Below are 14,979 nucleotides of genomic sequence, written 5' to 3' on the forward strand. Positions count from 1 at the left end.
CCCTGTTTTATTAAGGGCTGGGACCATTGTTTGATAAAGATAGGACACCTCTCTCTGGTCCTCTGCCTGCTAACTGGGGTGAGTGAAAGGATGGAGAGAAGAATACCTGTTCTTGACCACAAGCTTGGTCCCAAGCCCACTTTTCATGTACTTTTATCTTTCTATTTCTAGATGCTTTAAATTCTCCAGCCAACTTCAGGGATGATATGGGTTTACCTGTGACTTTACGAGGAAAAAATAGGACCCCCAAAAAAACAGTATTTGGAAGTCTTTGATACTCAGTCAACACCCTGCAAGTTGGAAGAGACTAGTCCTGTGTGATCTTGTGGACACAGACCTTCTTTCCTGTTTGGAAAGCAGAAGTAATAACCAGCCTTCCACATCTGTACATCTATTTTTTAGGTTACTAAAGATGTCAGCCAGGGCCAGACCTGGGCAAAATAAGAAAATAGAGGTGGTGTGTTGCAAAGAGTGTGAGACAGGGGCCACAAAACTGGATCCCAGCTGTAGCATTAACTAGTTACATGACCTTGGACAAGGCATTTCTCTTTTTTGAGCCTTGGTTTTCTCATGTGTAAAATGGAAGTAATAATAACATGTTCAGTATTCACTGAAGAGGAGAAAATGTTTGTAAAGTGTTTTAAACAGATATAAAAACAAAGTAGTCTCCAAACTATAAGTCAGGGCCTGCCTCCCCATTCATCCCTGCTCCTTCTCTTCCCTTTTCAGTTTCTTCCTCTCTCCCTCCCTCTCCACTAGTATAGCCAACAGTTCCTCAGGGTGGGAGATAAATCTAGTTAATTCATAACAAAGTCTTAGCACCATAGGAGACTCTTCCCTTTTGCCATCTGCATGCTAATGAATGAATCTCTGGTTTTAGGATATCAGAAGTTAGCGAGAGATAGGATGGAAGAAGGCAGGAGAAGAACGTATATGTGTGTATGGGGTGGGAGGTGGGGGTGAGTGATCTCATATCCTTGGGCAGAAACCGCCCTGATAACCCAAAGGCAGCAGCCTGCTCTACCTGATGCCAAGCTGGCTGTGCAGTGCCCTTTAAAACATGGACCCACAGAGAATGTGAAATTCTCTCTCCTCTGCACCCTTGGTCTGCAGTGACTCTGGCAGATGCTAAACTTCGGCCTGTCTAGAACAGCTAATTAGGTTATAGAGGCTGCCAAAAATCCCAAAGTCATCCTAAGAAAGTGCAACACTTTGGGATCAGAAGCAAAGGTCAGAAGACACAAATGTTAATCCGATTTTTGAGAGAAGCCAGCAAATAAGTAGAGGGGGGGAGAGGGAAAGAAAAGAAGGCAGGTCCTTGACAATCTGGCAAATCATCAGTCTCTTATAAACAGCATTGAGTTCAAGCATTAAGTGTTCCCGAGTACTTTCTCCAGTAATAAATACTGTATTTTCATAAGGGATAATACTATATATTCATAACCTGTTCCAGAACGTTTAGTCCCTACCTCCTGGGACATCAGATCCTTCAGGGACCTCCTTCCTGCTGGAGAACGTTTCCACCTGGGAGTAATGAGGCTGGAGAAGAGAAGGAGATAATTTGCTATATGGAATCAGTTGAAGAAGCACCCGGGTACGTTCAGGGCTTCTTTATTGGTTGCATCAAGTTATTATTACAAAGTAAGAGCTGCTGTCTGCCCCCTGGTTTTCAATACTGGAGAGGCAGGCTTAAAAACCCAGAGACCCAATTCTTCCAAAAAGGTTACCCCAGCAAGTGTGTGTTCGGGATGGGTTGGGGCAACAGAATGAACAGCAGTGCGTAGGACTTCACTGCCACCAGCAGGGCCCCGAAGAAGTGCAGGCCAGGAGGAGAGGAGGAGCTGCCTAGAGTAGAAGCCCCAGGCGAGAGGATAAAGGTTGCCGCTGAGCTGCCTTCACCCTGTGCCCACTCCCTCCCCAATCTCAAAGATTTGGAAAAGTTGTTCTTCCTGTCTCAAAGACAGCAGTTCCTGCCCTAAAGCTCAAAGTGATGGGTTTGGAGACTAAACTCCAAGTAAGGCTCCAAACACTCCCTCCTCCCTTCCCCCACCCCACAGTACAATTACACTTTTATTCTAAGAGGTCTTCCTTCCTGTCCTGGGATTTGCAGTATTTGTAGATGAAGTGGAGTGTGGCCCGGAGATAGCAATTTTACGGCTGGGTCCCTCTGCATCTCACGTCACCCCCGCCATGAACCAGACCCCTAGCGCCATCCACCTCGCGCCCCTGCCGCAGTTAGCACAGTCCTGCGTCCGGTCCGGCCACTGTGGATCAGCGCAAGGTGGGGCCGACTCAGGCTTTGCACTGACTTGGAAAAGCGGCCCAACGCCAATTCCTATTTCTCACACCCGGCCCCAATCCGGGGCCGCCTGCACTTTGCGGGACGTTGCGCGGGGCGGCGCTCCCCGGAGTCCGCGCTCGCCCGCTGGGCGGGCTCCCGACATCCTCACAGCCGGCGGCCCCGGAACCGCCGGGCTGGCTGAATGACCCGGGGTGGGAGCAGGAAGGACCCCCTGGTGCCTTAGAGACCTCGGGAGGGCTCCCAGCGGAGATCCGCTCCTGGAAAGGTTCCACGACCACGCGGCGAGGAGCACGTGAGCGGCGCAGCTTCGCTATAAAAACCCCCGCTCTGCTGCGCTTGAGGAGGGAGCGGAGCGGCAGGACGCGCCCACCTGCGCCACGAGAGACAGGGCGACGGTGACACTCCTTCCAGGACGCCCGAAACAGTCCCGAGCTTTGATGCTTCAGATCCTCGAGGTCCGGGCTCTGTGCGTGCGTCTAACTTTGAGGCCGGATTCCCGGCACTTAAGCAAAGACGCGCCGACGCTGACGCGCGTGCATTCCCGAAAATGCTCAGGGCTTGTTTGACCTTTGGGAGAGTTGGAGGAGTAGCAGGAATCTCGGGCTAATTTCTTTCTTGTCCTCCACCGAGGCAGCCACGAGCCCTCGAGCTCATCCTCAGAGAAGCCCGGGAGGCCCCTGGGCAGCCCGAGGCCCCAGCCCCCGCCACCCTTTAAGCCGCGGGTAATTCTTGCGCCCCGCTGGAGGCAGGTTCCGGTAAACTGGGGACGCCTTTCGTAGATAAAGTTTGGTCTGCTCTCTTCGCCCGCTCAGTCCCCGCCGCCTTGGCGGCCCCCTCCTCCCGCGGCAGGCGCGGGCGGGGAGATGGCCGCGGGCTCTGCGACCGGCGCGGGCGCTTCCCGGCGCAAAGGGGCGCCGCGCGCGTAGCCGTCGCCACGCTGACCTCCTGCTCCCGCCCGCTGCTGCGCTGAGCTCCGGCAGCGAGTAAAGGTAGACGCCCAGAGGGACGGGCGGCGGTGACAGGGGCCCGAGGGTCCGTATGGCCGCTCCCTGCCGGCCGGTGGTGTGCGCCACGGAGCTCGCCCGCGGCGCCTCGGGCTCGGAGCGGCTCTGAGCCGCGCCGCCTGCGGGGATCGACCTAGCTGTTCCGCGGAGCCGCGGGCAGGAACCCGAGGAGCAGAAGACGGCGGCGCCTATTCCTCCCAGAGAGCGATGTGGCCGGCCGGTGCGGGCACCAAGCTGCCCTGTCCCCGGGACTCTGCGCTCCGGCGGGCGGCGTTCTCCGGGAACCTCACCGCCCTGCCTTCTCACCTCGTGCCCGCCGGCCGCAGCGTGCGGGTCTTCATCAGCGCCAACCCTGAAGGTAAGTCCCTCGCTCGGCTTTGTCCGTCTGTCCTGCCCGTCTGTGCGGCGGGAGCCGGAGACAGTGTCCGCAGCACAGCCGGGTGCGCCGTGCGTTCCCCGCGCTCCCTTCCTCCAGCTAAAGCCGGCTGCCCTGAGCGCGTGGGAATTTAATTTGAATCACTTTTATTCTCCCATCTCTCATCCCCCTCTACGGGCTGACTTCCCCTCGGACACTCATTCTCGCCCCCTGGGTTATTCCGCCGGGTCGAGCCAAGACATGTCCAAGGCATTAGCAGACGCTTCTGGAAGCTCCAACCTGCCGCCACCACCACCACCCAGTTTCCGTTTCTTTTAGCGGTTTCTTTTCCAAGGTTATCGCAGATGCAAAGAGTAGTTCCTCTCGCTCTGGGTTCTGCGGCATGTTCCTGAATGGGGGCTCCCTCTTTTGCTACTTGTTCTGGCAGAGGCAAAGTGGGCATGGAGTTGCCTGAGACTCGCGGGTGCGATGGTGGGTACCCCTTTGCCTTGGACGGCCGAGAAGACACTTGTGAACCGAAGGCCCGCGGTAGTCGAGGGGAAACGCGCTGTGGGGTCCCGGGATAGGCTGGCGCTCAGCCGGGCGCTGGTTTCCCAGTGGAGACCTCAGGATGAGCTCATCTCCAGAGTTGGGTCCCGGGTCTAGAGCCTGGCCTTCTCAGTCGTTTTCCTGCTTAAGGCTGGGCACCTGGTAGGCGCTAACTGAAAAACTTGTTGATTTATTGAATTCACAAATCACAGCGACTGAGCGCCCGATGGTTAATTTTTTGCTCATCACTGGCTTTCAATTCTCAGTCCTGAATGTTAACTTTCATTCCCAGTAAGTGAAGAAAAAGTAGGATGCATTTGGCTTGTGCTGGATGAAACTGCAGGAATTGCTCTTTTCTAGAAAAATAAATGTTCGGCTGTAAGACGAGCTTATAGGATACTGAAATAGACGTACGAGATCTGAGACTAACTTTTTCTGCGCTCTGACAATCCTGGGGTCTGACAAAAAAAGTAAAAGGAAAAAAGAAAGTTGACACGCAGTCATTTGAAAACCCAAGGCTCTGGTTCTTGTAAAAAGCATTCAGAGAGGACCAACCAAAATAACTTTCTAAAAAAATGTTTTAAAAAAAGCACTAGCAGAAATTTCAGGTGAAGCTCACATTATGGCAAAGGGATTGGGGAAGGACTCTGGTGACCCACAGTAATTAGTATTACAAGGACTTTGTACTGTTGAGGGAGGGCAGGACTGTCCTCTCAGTTTACAAGTCACTGTCACAGAATTTAATAATTAAGGAGGCTTTTAGGAAGTTACAGTACACTCTAAAAATCCTTTTATCTCACATATGTCTTCCAGGATTTTTAATTAAATCTGGATAAACATTTTTAAAGTGTTTGAGAGAATTGTGTTAGAAAATGTTTAGTCTTGAAAATTTCATTTCTCCCGCGCTTAAAATCTCATGAGAAGTGTTTAATCTGATGTAAAACCAGCTAAATGATTATGTTTTTCTTTAAATAGTTTGCTTCTAAAATACAGTGAAAATTCTGTTCGTATCATCAATTAATTTTTTCTTTAAACTTGTAATTTCTAGGATAAAAATCAATGAAAATGAATTTAAATTGTCAGCTTAATATTGAAATTCAAGATTAAGGTCATTTTTTAAAGCCTGTACAGGTGATTTTTCACATTCTCTAGTTTCTTGAAATAAAAGCTTTAGCATGTATTAATCTTAGGAAAAAAGAACCAGTGAAGGAGGGAGTTGCCAATCATGCCTTCTGGCCACTGTTTGAGCTGAGCAGCTTGCACATTGATCTTAAAAGACCAGAAATGTGAAGCTTACCTGAGAAGTTGCAACAGGGGCAGGATCTCAAATTTTATCCAGATTGGAAAGCTGAGAGTATGTTGAATAGAAAAGATGGAGATGGGTATTTTTTTAGGACCTGAACATGAATTCAGCGTTGCAGTCTTGGTAAATACTCTGTCAGAGGCAGCATTTTACCAAGAGATCTTTATGGATGCAATTCAGGAAGCAAATGGTTGTGTTTTGGTACGATCCAATATTAGATTCTTGGCCAATACTCAAGAGCCTCTCTACTGTCAAATTAAGATAAAGAACATTGTGTCATGCTTTCCTTTACAAGCGGAAATCCAATTTATGCTCTAAATAAAAGCTGCTTTGTGTTGAACTCATAGCAATACTTTTAAGAATCTAGCAAGGGTCTCCCGTAGATTATTGTTTTAATAGGTATTGCTTTGCAAGGCTATATGGAATTACCCCATTGGTAATAAAGATAATACATGTCTTTAAAATGGAAAAATTACTTTCCCATGTAGTAGCTCATTCAATATTTTAATTTTGATTTGCATCCTCAAACCCAGTGAGGATGGTGGACCAGAGAGGGTTCTGTTTTACAGATGAGAAGATTGAGGCTGTATGAGGTTAAGCTACTTGCCTGAACTTATATAGCAGAATGACGGAAGGTGGAGCCTGCAGGGCCCTCAAAACATCTTAGTATTTTTGGCTCAGGCTAGGTTCATGCCAGATTTCTGTGAAATATGTTACCCCTGTATGGACAAGAAAATAAGCAGAATATAGTGGATGAGTGCTGTCCTTACTCTTGAAGCCTGAGCCAGACGAAGCTGAGTAGCAGGAAGGGAACATGGCTGCCCCAACCCACTTCACCCCCACTGAGAGGTAGCCTTAGGGGCATTCAAAGAAATTTCAGAATGTTCTGAACTCTAATGGACATGTTCCTGTCCCAAAGCGTGTCTGCTTCTGACCAGTCACCACCACATGAAAGACACTGGGGAAGAACCAGTGAGGGGGAGGCAACAGTGTTGTCACAGATTCTCTAACATTGTTAGGCCTCGGACTTCATCTAGTCCCACCTCCCACCCAACATAGCAATTCCATCTGTGGCGTCTTTATTAATCCTTGGAAGTCTTCTAGTCATTTAGCCACTGTCTCTCTGCCAGAATGGCACTTATACCTCCTTAGAACGATGATTCTAAAACACATGTAAAATCCTCCACCGTGATTGGACTGAATTGCCCATGAATATGCGGAGGAGAGGAGCCTCCACAATTCTCTGCCTTTTATTGAAATTCAAGGGGGCCTAATAAGTAATATTTCTCCTTCCTGCCTCAATTCTTAACCTATTTAGAGTAAGGTAATGTCTTAGTCATCTTCGGCTGCTCTAACAAATACCACAGACTGAGTGGCTTAAACAACAGACATTTATTTTTCGCAGGTCTGGAGGCTGGAAAGTCTAAGATGAAGGTGCAGGCAGATTTGGTTCCTGGTAAGTGCTCTCTTCTTGGTTTTCAGATGGCCATCTTCTGAGAGAAGGCTCTGGTCTCTCTTCCCTTTCTTATAAGGACACTAATCCCATTATGGAGCCCCACCCTCTTGACCTCATCTAAACCTTATTACCTCCCAAAGGCCCCACACTAAATACCATCACATTGGAGGTTAGGGCTTCAACAGATGAATTTAGGGGGTATACAAGCATTTAGTCCATAACATTCTGCCTCTGGCCCCACAAATTTCATGTCCTTCTCACATGCAAAATACATTCATGCCATCCCAGCGGCCCCTAAAGTCTTGAGTTGTTCCAGCATCAACTCTAAAGTCTAAAGCTCAGTCTCGTCTAAATATCTAAATCAGATGGAGGTGAGACTCCAAATGGATTTTATCCTGAGGCAAAATTCTTCTCCAGCTGTGAACCTGTGAAAGCAGATAAGAGACGTGCTTCTAAAATACAGTGGTGGGACAGGCATAGGATAGACTTGCTTGTTCCAAAAGGGAGAAATTGGAAGGAAGAAAGGGATGAAAGGTCCCCAACAAGTCCCAAACCTAGCAAGGCAAATTCCTTTAGATCTTAAGTCTCCAGAATAATCCCGTTGGTTTGATGCTCTGCCGTCTGGACCCACTGGGGCAGCAGTCCTGCCTCTGTAGCTCTGCAGAGAGGGAGTTGCCCACCAAGGCTCCAGGAGGCCCTGTCCCCAAGGCTTTGGGCAGAGGCCATCTGCCCTGTTGAAACCCAGGCGATGCCCCCCTCAGCCTTTGAAAGGAGGCAGCACTGAGGATCTCTGAATCTCCTTTGGGGTCATTCTTCCTTTGTCTTGAATAGCACATGTTCACAGCCGAGTAGCTCTGTGGTCCAGTCCTGTAGAATCTAATAATTCTGACAGGCTTCCTTCGTTTCAAAGTGGCTGTGTTTCTGCCAAGGTGCTCCATGGTTTCACACCCATGCTAGTTTCCTTATGAAATGGTTGTTCAACCAGACTCTTAGTGTTCTCTTCAGAACAAGCTTTCTTACTTTTTGCAAAATAGATAGGCTGAGAATTTTTCCAAATCTTCAAGTTCTGGCTCCTTTTTACTTAACAGTTCCTTCCTCAATTCATCTCTCTCCTTTTACGTTTTCCTACAAGCAGTCAGGAAGAACCAGGTCTCTCCTGCAGCATTTTCTTAGAAATCTCCTCAGGTAATACTCAGTTTCTTTGCTTGCAAGTTCTACCTTCCCTAAAACACTAGAACACAGTTCAGCCAAGTTCTTTGTGACTTTATGATAACAATCACCTTTTCTCCATTGTCCAATAACATGTTCCTCATTTCTGCCTGAGACTCACCAGAATGGCCTTTACCATCCATATTTTATTCATGATTATTTATATATTCTCTAAGAAGAAGGAAGCTTTCTCTACAGCTCTCCTCTCTTTTTTTTTTTTTTTTTTTTTGTGAGGAAGATCAGCCCTGAGCTATCATCTGATGCCAATCCTCCTCTTCTGTTTTTTTGCTGAGGAAGATGTTAGCCCTGGGCTAACATCCATGCCTATCTTCCTCTATTTTATATGGGATGCTGCCACAGCATGGCCTGACAAATGGTGCGTCGGTGTGCGCCCAGGATCTGAACCCTGAGCAGCCACAGCGGAGAGCGCGCACTTAACTGCAACTGCTGCGCCACCGGGCTGGCCCCTCTCCTCTTTTGTTTCTGAGCCCTCACAGGAATTGCCTTTAATAGTCACTTCAGGGCAATCTTGGCTTTTTCTAGCATGCATCTCAAAACTCTTCCAGCCTCTATACATTACCCAGTTCTAAAACTGTTTCCACATTTTTAGCAGCACCCCACTTCTCAGCACCAAACTCTGTCTTAGTTTCTAATATTGCCATAACAAATTACCACAAAATGGGCTTTAAACAAGAGAAATTTGTAGTCTCATGATTCTAGAGGCTAGAAGTCCTAAATCAAGGTGTTAGCAGAGCCATGCTCTCACTGAAGGCTATGGGGAAGAATCCTAGCCTCTCCCTAGCTTCAGATGGCTCCTGGCAATCCTTGGGGCCCTGTGGCTTGTAGCTGCATCACCCCAACCTCTGTCTCCATGGTCACAGGGAAGAAGGCCATGTCCTCCCATGGTAGAGAGAGAGAGAACTCTGTGTCTCTTCCTCTTATGAGGACACTAATCCACTCATGGGGGCCCAGCCTCATGACCTCATCTACACTTAATTACCTCCCAAGGGCCTCCACCCCAAAGTACCATCACATTTGGGGTTAGGGCTTCAACATATGAATTTGAGGGGACACATTCAGTCCATAGCAGGTAAAGTATAAAGCAGAAGGAAGACCACGATATCGCCTTTATTACTGACGAAAGCCGATACAGGCCCACACTCCCTTATCTATGATCCTCCGGGCCAGATGTGATTTTGGACTTCCAAGTTTGGTAAGATTTAGGGGGGAAATGGTAAATATGCTGTTTATTATGTGGGGTGTGGGATAATATCACATAATCAAATATGAATATGTCTATAAGGAAACATGACTTTGTCAGTGTTGTACAGTAGAACTGTCTGCAGTGTTGGAGGGTCTTGATCTATGTTGTCGTATGTGGTATCACCAGGTACATATGGCTATTGAGCTTTTGAAATGTCGCTGGTATGACTAAGAATCTGAATTTTCAATGTTATCTTGTTGTAAGTGATTAAATAGGCATATTATGTGGCTACTGGCTACTCTTATCAGACACGAAGCTCAAAGCGTAGTAATAAGGACTGTAAGTAGCTTCATGTCCGTTTAGGTCAGGTTTTGCCACTAACGACTCAGATCACTTCAGGTTTTGCTGCCAGATGAATTGGGGGAAAATTTTGTTTTCAACACTTTGGGGATTTGGGAATTGCAGGTAAGGGCCATGGACCTTTTTTGGGGTATGTGGCTTTTAACTCTGGGAAAGTGGGTTTCGCAATACTGAACCTCAGAACTGCACAAACTTATCCTCCCAGTCACTATCAGCAATGCACAGGGCTCAGACCTGCCCTCCACTCCACCAGTGGACAGAGTTGACCCTTTAAAATTTAAGACATGGAGGAGCAGAGAAGAATGACAGGTTTACTTACAAGAGAGAAAGGAGTCGGGCTCTTGGTGCTCCGATTTTCCTTCCAAATGCATCCATCAGATGAAGACACTTCTCCTCCCCTGAGGAGCAAGTGATGGCATGTTCAGGGCTCCTGTGCTGTTGGATCTCCCTCTGTGTGTCAAGAGACATCTTGGAGTGGAGAAAAAGATACTCTAACACCTATTATTATACATTTTCCACTCTCCAGATTTATGCACTGGTCATCCGGGAGGGTTGTGCACTTTGGTTCACAGTATTAATGATCAGATGCTCAGTCTATTCCCACTTAGATTTTTGACTTTGCATTTTCCTTGACTCTTTTCTCCATGTCTTTGGGGTCTTGGAAAGCTTGTTCTCCATTTTGGCAAAAGCCACAGTTGAGAGAAATATTTGCCCTACAGTTATTGCAACCAGTGGCTGTGTGCTCCCAGGCAAGAGGCAGAAAGACGTATAGCAAGAAATTCGTGTAAAACCTATGAATATTCTTCACTTTGGTTCTTCTTATCTTCCCTGCAATGCTAGTTATTTCCAAGCCTCCTTATTTTTTCATTGTTTTTATGAGTAATCAGAAAAAATACAATTAAGCAGAGAAAAAAAATATATGTGTGTGTGTGTATATACATACACACACAGCTGTTTTGATACCCTAGAAACATCTTTAAAAGCTAAGGGTCTTAAAATAATATCCTGAACTATTTTATGATAAATGCACATAGGACATTTATAATAAATGAGTTCTAAAATTTTAGTGTTTGTATCCTCAAGTCCTTCAGCAAACATTATTCAGGCAGGAGAGAGTGTTAGATACAAGTACAGACTTGAGAGCCAGTCTGTCTAGGTTCAAATCCTCAGTCTACCATTTAAAGCTATGATTTCTGGAGCAAGTTGCTTATCTTCTTTGTTCTCGGTTTCCTAATCTGTAAAAGAGAACAATAATAGCACCTGCCTCACAGGGTTATTGAGGAGATTAAATAAGCTAATAGATGTCAAGCACTTAGAACTGTGCTGGGCACATAGTAAACATTAAGTAAATATTTGCTATTATTCTCATCTTTATTATGATGAGTTGCCATTGTGATCCAGACATGTGTAGGTATGAGTATGCAAAGATAAATGAGACATTTCCAACCTCAAGGAGTGCAGTCTATAGAGGCATATCAGTTAGAACTCAGTAGTCAAATAAAAACCACTCCAGGGGCCGGCCCCGTGGCGCAAGCGGTTAAGTGTGTGCGCTCCGCTGCAGCAGCGCGGGGTTCGCCGGTTTGGATCCCGGGAGTGCACTGATGCACCGCTTGGCAAGCCATGCTGTGGCGGCGTCCCATATAAAGTAGAGGAAAATGGGCATAGATGTTAGCCCAGGGCCAGTCTTCCTCAGCAAAAAAAAGAGGAGGATTGGCAGATGTTAGCTCAGGGCTGATCTTCCTCACAAAACCACTCCAGATACTTCAGAGAACTAGGTGCTCCCAGAAATTGTTGTAAGCATGAGAGGAGTGAAAGGGACACCACTAGGCATTTCAGTGACATTGCCAAAGCTGTCACCTGGAGGGCAGGAAACTATAGAAGCCGCTGCTAGTATCACAGCCCGGGTACTGGGTAGCCGGCCAGCTTCTGCGAACACACATCTGCGAAATCGTGTGTCAGCCACCACATCTGGTGGCCCAAGAGCTTCCCTGGTTCCCTTTGCCCTCCAGATGTCATGCAGGTACGTCCCTCTGGCAGAACTGGAGTTGCATTTGGACCCTGGCAACAAGTAGGACTAGGAACTTCCCGGCTTCCAGCCCCTACACCACAAGGGAGAGAAAGAAAGGAAGTGGTAGTGGATACTCAACACCAGGAAAAGGTATCTAGCCCAGGGGGAGGCTGACACATTCACTCGTTCACTTGTTCAGCCAGTAAATATTTATGAAGCACCTGTTCCATAAGGAGTGCTATTCTGGTGCTTAGAGTAACAAAACAGGCAGGTCTCTGCCCTCGTGGAGTTTACATACATAATATGATATATGTGATGAGCACTGTGCTGAAATATGAGCAGAGCATTAAAGAGACACTAAGGAGGAGTAAGCTAGCTTGGGGGCTCAGAGTGAGAGGTTGGGGGGGCTCCCCAAAGGAACAAATAGAGCCAGGGTATAGAAACTATCTTACCCAATAATCTAATATGAGGCAAAGCAATGATGAGATCTCTGCAAGGAGTAGAAAGAGATTATCCTTTTCAGTGAAGAGCTTTTATCTCTTTGAGTAGAGTGGAGCTGATGTCTTGAAGTAATATTATCATTTGTCCTTTGAAGGTGGCTCATTTAGATTGACATTTAAAAGAAAGCATGGCTTGGACCATATAGGTACACCATATACGAATAGATCATGACTTTATGGTTTAATAAATCATCTACAGAGCTTTTAAAATTTTTGTTACACCACAGCAATGACACCATGTGCCATTTTAAAGAGTGTCTGCAAGTTTGTATTTTATTTCTGTTTCAGTTGTCTATTGCTGTATATCAACCCACCCCAAAACATAGTGACTTAAAATAACGATTTGTCATTTCTCACAATTCTGTGCCTGGGAATTTGGGCAGTGCTTGGCCTGCAGAAGAAGGGTGGTTCTTCTGTTCCATAAGGCGTTGGCTGCAGCCACTCACTTGACTGCATTCAGCTCAGCCTGGGTGGGGCTGGGCTGTCAAGAAGGCTTCACTCATACCTCTGGCTCCTCCATCGGGGCTCACTCTCTCTAGCTTTACTATTATCGTTCAGGAGTCTAGCCCAGGATTCGTTATAGGAGATTGCTTTCCCCAGAGAAAGGAAACGGCAGCTGCTAGGCCTCTTAAGACCTGGGCTGGGAGTCCCAGAATGTCACTTTCGCTGCATTCTGTCTATGCAAGTCATAAGGCTAGCCTAGATTCAAAGGGAGGAGAAATAGACCCCACCTCTTGATGTGAGGAGAGGCACGTGCATGCAGGGAGGGGAAGAATTAATGGTGGCTGACTTCGTAAGCAATAAAACTCCCAGTTATATTGTGTAGTTACTTTACCTTTGTTATAATTAGATTAAATGAGATAATGCATGAAAAGTGAGTAAACTAGTAGCTTGGCACCATGCTTAACAAGTGTTAATAATAATAGTTGTTGTTGTGATGATGATAATGGTGAATTGAGGGTTGACAGTGACTTTGTAAATAGCACTCATCTAAATTCTGAACTAAGACGACGGAAGAGTCTGCGGATAGGAGACCAAAATATCACCATTTTTACTGATAAAGATGATAATGGAGATTGCTTTTGTGCTTCCTAATACCTAACACCAGAATTAGACATTCTTCCATCCACAGACTGGCAGTGGGGGGCCTCCAGAGGGTCTGCCCTATAAAACATCAAGCCTGGAAGAAAGAACATAACCCACACTCCCTATGGACAAGTCAGTTCCCAGGGGAAGGAGTAAGCAGGTGGGCCGAGCTTGCCTGGTTTATTCTTCCCTGATTTTCCAATCAAATAAGTCACCCCTTACACACACACATACACACACACACACACACACACACAGAGTTCTGGGAAAGGCAAGTGAGGTAGAGAGAGTCCAGGAGTCTTACACTCCAGAAGAAACCTCCAGTTAGGGGAAGAAGAGCTTCTCCCCTAACGTGGATATTTACTTATTTCAGTTTCAACATTTGTAAACAGTGGAATCTTTTAATTACTCAGGATCATTTACATTAGATATGTACTTTGACATAGCCCAAATTATATCACAGCCAAATATCTTAATAGAAAAAAGAGAAGACAGTGAGCTGTAAGGAGTGACACACCTTATGTATAACAGCAGAAACTGTATCAACTATCAGTTTGGGAATACTTTTATAGGGTAAGTGCATAGCACAGCCTTGGAAAAGTCACTTCATCTCTCTAGAAACAATAAGTTGTTTGAAAACACTTAAGTTTGGGGGGTAGATTGGTATGCAGCAATAGGCAACTGAAAAAAATAAAGTACAAACTCGCAAACACCTTTTAAAATTGCAAATAATGCAGTTCCTACAGAGTAATGGGAACTTATCTACAAAGTAACTGGGTTTAATAAGATAAGCTTAAAGTTCTTTTCAACTCAAAAAACTCGCATAAGTTTTTCTCTTAATGGTCATATGATTTAAATAAATGTAAAACTTGTAGTAGGTGGCTCAGAAGTATACACAGGTACTTATAGATTGATTGTACACTCTAGAAGAAAATGTGGTGATAGTCACTTAAAGATAACCTTTGTGTCACTTCTTCAGAGCTTTAGCTTCCATCATATTTTTTGTTGAAATCAAACAGGATTCATTCTGCAAACTCAAGTATGTTGGCTAACGTATAATTAGAAAAAGGTGTTATGTAATAGAAAGTTAATAAAAGGATAAAAACCTGCGGCTTTGGATGCAATTCAAAGGGAACAATACCCACTTCTAATGAAATACTTCCTTGAAATCTCATTTTCAATCCAAAATATTTCAAAGCCTTTGACATGGGTATACTCAAAACGAAGAGCAGAGCCCAGATGTCAGGTCTCTTATTCCGACAGTGATGACAGACTCTAACTCAGAAATGAAACCACAAAATTGAAAGGGTGTCCTTCATACTGCTTAATCTGATCCATTATATACAGTGTCATTCAGAGAGATTCTTGCCACTGAATATATTTCCTTCAAATTTTATTCTAAGCATCAGCCGCAATGTTTATTAGATACGCATTGTATAGAACCAAACTCTGAACTGGTTGGTGTGGAGAGATACAAAGGAAGTGAGAGATACATACTGCTGTCTTTATTCTTTAGACTTGTCCATCTGAGAGGCAGAACAAATACAACTACCAAAATACAAACACTGTGGTTGTGAGAGGGACTTTATGTGCAAGGGCCAGTTAGAATAATTGGAATCAAACTGTCGTATCTGGTATCCCAG

General features: G+C 45.9%; 1 protein-coding gene across 2 annotated transcripts in view; it reads left to right on the forward strand.

Annotated features, from left to right (window-relative positions):
• Positions 1-2,503: 2,503 nt before the first annotated feature.
• NWD2 (NACHT and WD repeat domain containing 2) overlaps positions 2,504-14,979 on the forward strand; it is a 169,744-nt gene continuing 157,268 nt past the window's right edge. Inside the window, exons 1-2 of one of the 2 annotated variants that reach the window (XM_087434173.1) lie at positions 2,504-3,664; positions 6,919-6,969. In XM_087434173.1, the coding sequence (XP_087290299.1) occupies positions 3,514-3,664; positions 6,919-6,969 (202 nt within the window). In that variant the 5' untranslated portion in view covers positions 2,504-3,513. The remainder of the gene's footprint in view (positions 3,665-6,918; positions 6,970-14,979) is intronic. The other variant, XM_014784129.2, reaches the window with a different exon arrangement.

This window comes from Ceratotherium simum, chromosome 8, assembly GCF_057802395.1.
Source record: "Ceratotherium simum simum isolate JZ-2026a chromosome 8, ASM5780239v1, whole genome shotgun sequence".
NCBI classification, from domain to species: domain Eukaryota; kingdom Metazoa; phylum Chordata; class Mammalia; order Perissodactyla; family Rhinocerotidae; genus Ceratotherium; species Ceratotherium simum.